At 60.2% G+C, this 2,350-nt stretch overlaps 1 protein-coding gene across 1 annotated transcript in view; it reads right to left on the bottom strand.

Moving 5' to 3' along the window:
- Positions 1 to 239, bottom strand: part of LOC108507501 (uncharacterized protein C1orf106 homolog) — an 8,626-nt gene extending 8,387 nt beyond the window's left edge. The window contains exon 1 of the mRNA XM_017835504.1: positions 158 to 239. Coding sequence (XP_017690993.1) covers positions 158 to 239 — 82 coding nt within the window. The remainder of the gene's footprint in view (positions 1 to 157) is intronic.
- Positions 240 to 2,350: the final 2,111 nt, after the last annotated feature.

The following is a 2,350-nucleotide window of genomic DNA, read 5'->3' as shown; positions in this document are numbered from 1 at the left end:
GGGGACACCCTCGAGGGGGTCAAAGGTGCTCAGGGCGCGGCGGGGGGGGGCGGGGGGGCGGTTTCGCTGGGCGCCTCTCCCAGTTTTCCTTTCTTTTCCCTCCTAGCTCCGGTGGCTCCCGGGGGGTGGGACCCGGGAAAAGGGGGGTCCCCGGCACCTCGAGAGCCCCCCAAACTCTTGGGAGGTGTGAAGCGGTGGGAGAGGGCGGGGGGGGGTCTCCCCCCGCTGTCCAGTGCCATCGTGCCTCAGTTTCCCCGAGTCGCTGCTCATTGCACCGCCGGGATGGGGGGGCTCAGGGGGATCCCAGGGGGGCTCAGGGGGGCCCCGGGGATCTCGAGGGGGTCCCAGGGGGGTCGCAAGGATCTTGGGGAGGGGGGATCCCTTACCTGGGCCCCGCCACCGCTGCTGCTGCCGCGCCCGGGCCCGGGCGGGTCTGGGCTTGACCCGGGGGAGGAGCGGGGAGAGAAAAACCGGCCCCGGAATGGGATGGGATAAATGGGATGGGATGGGGTGGGATAAATGGGATAAATGGAATGGGATAGCATGGCATGGGATAAATGGGATAAATATGATAAGTAGGATAAACAAGATGAGATGGGGTAAATCTGATAAATGGAATGGGATGGCATGGCATGGGATGGGATAAATGGGACAAATGGAATGGGATAAATGGGATAAATGGGATAAATGGGATGGGATGGGGTGGGATAAATGGGTTGGCATGGCATGGGATGAGATGGGATAAATCTGATAATGGGATGGGATGGGATGGGATAAACAGGATAAATGGGATGGGATGGGATAGGATGGGGGATGGGCAGATACATGGGTGGATGGATGGATGGATGGATGGATGGAGGGATGGATGGGTATGTGGAAGGATGGATGGAGGATTCATGAATACACGGACAGATGGATGGAGGGATGGATGGAAGGAGGGATGGATGGAAGGATGGATAGAGGGATGGATGGAGGAATGGATGAATGGATGGATGGATAGATACGTGGATGGATGGATGGATGGAGAATTCATGGATACATGGATGGATGGATGGATGCATGCATGCATGGAGGATTCATGGATACACAGATGAATGGATGAGTGGGTGGGTGGATGCATGGATAGGTGGAGGACTCATGGATATACGGATGGATGGATGGATGGGTGAGTGGGTGGATGCATGGATAGATGGAGGACTCACAGATACACGGATGGCTGGTCAGGTAAAGGCGGGAGGTCTGGGCTGGCTGCAGGGATGGAGCCTGGCACAGACACACAGGGACAGACAGACAGGGACAGAGGGACAGAGGGACATCACAGACCTCCTCCAGCCTCTGGTGGCGCTTCCTCAGCTGTCACTGGGGGCACTGAGGACACTGGGGCCTGCTGGGGACACTGGGGGCACTAGAACCACTGGGGACACACTGGAGTCTGCTGAGAACACTGGGCACTGGAACACTGGGAACATTAGGGACTGCTGGGGGAACTGGGATTACAGGGGTCACTGACCCACTGGGGGCACTGGGAACACTGGGAACACTGGTGCTGGATGCACTGGGAACACTGGGAACACTGAGGTCTGCTGGGTACACTGGTCCTACTGGGTTAGGGAGGTTATTGAGGGAGCTGGGGGTTACTGGGGCAACTGAGTTGGGGACTAGGTGCACTGGGGTCATTGGGGAGACCTATGGGGGATGCTAGGATGGGACTGAGAGGCACATAGAGGTACTGGGAGACTGGGGATTACTGGAGAGGCTGGGATACTGGGGGGGGGGAGCTTATGGTTAGACTGGGAGTTACTGGGAACCTGGAGGTCACTGGGGACTGGTTGCACTGGGGCCTTACTGGGAATACTGAGGGGTAACTGGGGGCTGGGATGGGGACTGGGTGCACTGGGAGTTACTGGGAGGGCTAGAGGTTACTGGGTGCACTGGGGGTTACTGGGAGGACTGGAGGTTACTGAGTGCACTGGGGGGCTACTGGAAGCCTGAGATAAGGCCTGTGCACACACGTCCGAGCACACTGGCAGCACCCGAGCGCGCCGGGGCTCCGCGGGGCGCGGCTTTACTGGTGCTGCTGGGCGAGCACTGGGCGATACTAGTGTCACCCCCTCCATAGGCGCTCGATTGAGGCCGTCTGTCCCCTCCCGCTCCCCCTCGGGCGCTCGGCGCTCGGCTGGTCGAGCCTGCGGGCGCTTCCAGTGTCGCGTTGGCGGCGGGGGGGGGAGCGGGGGGGAGGGGCAGCCATGACCAACGGTGAGGGGATGGGAGGAATGGGGGCTCTGGAGTGATCCTGGGGCTGCCATGACCAACGGTGAGGGGATGGGGGGCATTTGGGCTCTGGAGTGAT

This window comes from Lepidothrix coronata, unplaced genomic scaffold (assembly GCF_001604755.1).
Source record: "Lepidothrix coronata isolate B3197 unplaced genomic scaffold, Lepidothrix_coronata-1.0 Scaffold259, whole genome shotgun sequence".
Classification (NCBI taxonomy): domain Eukaryota; kingdom Metazoa; phylum Chordata; class Aves; order Passeriformes; family Pipridae; genus Lepidothrix; species Lepidothrix coronata.
This window is presented reverse-complemented; position numbering and strand designations above follow the sequence as displayed.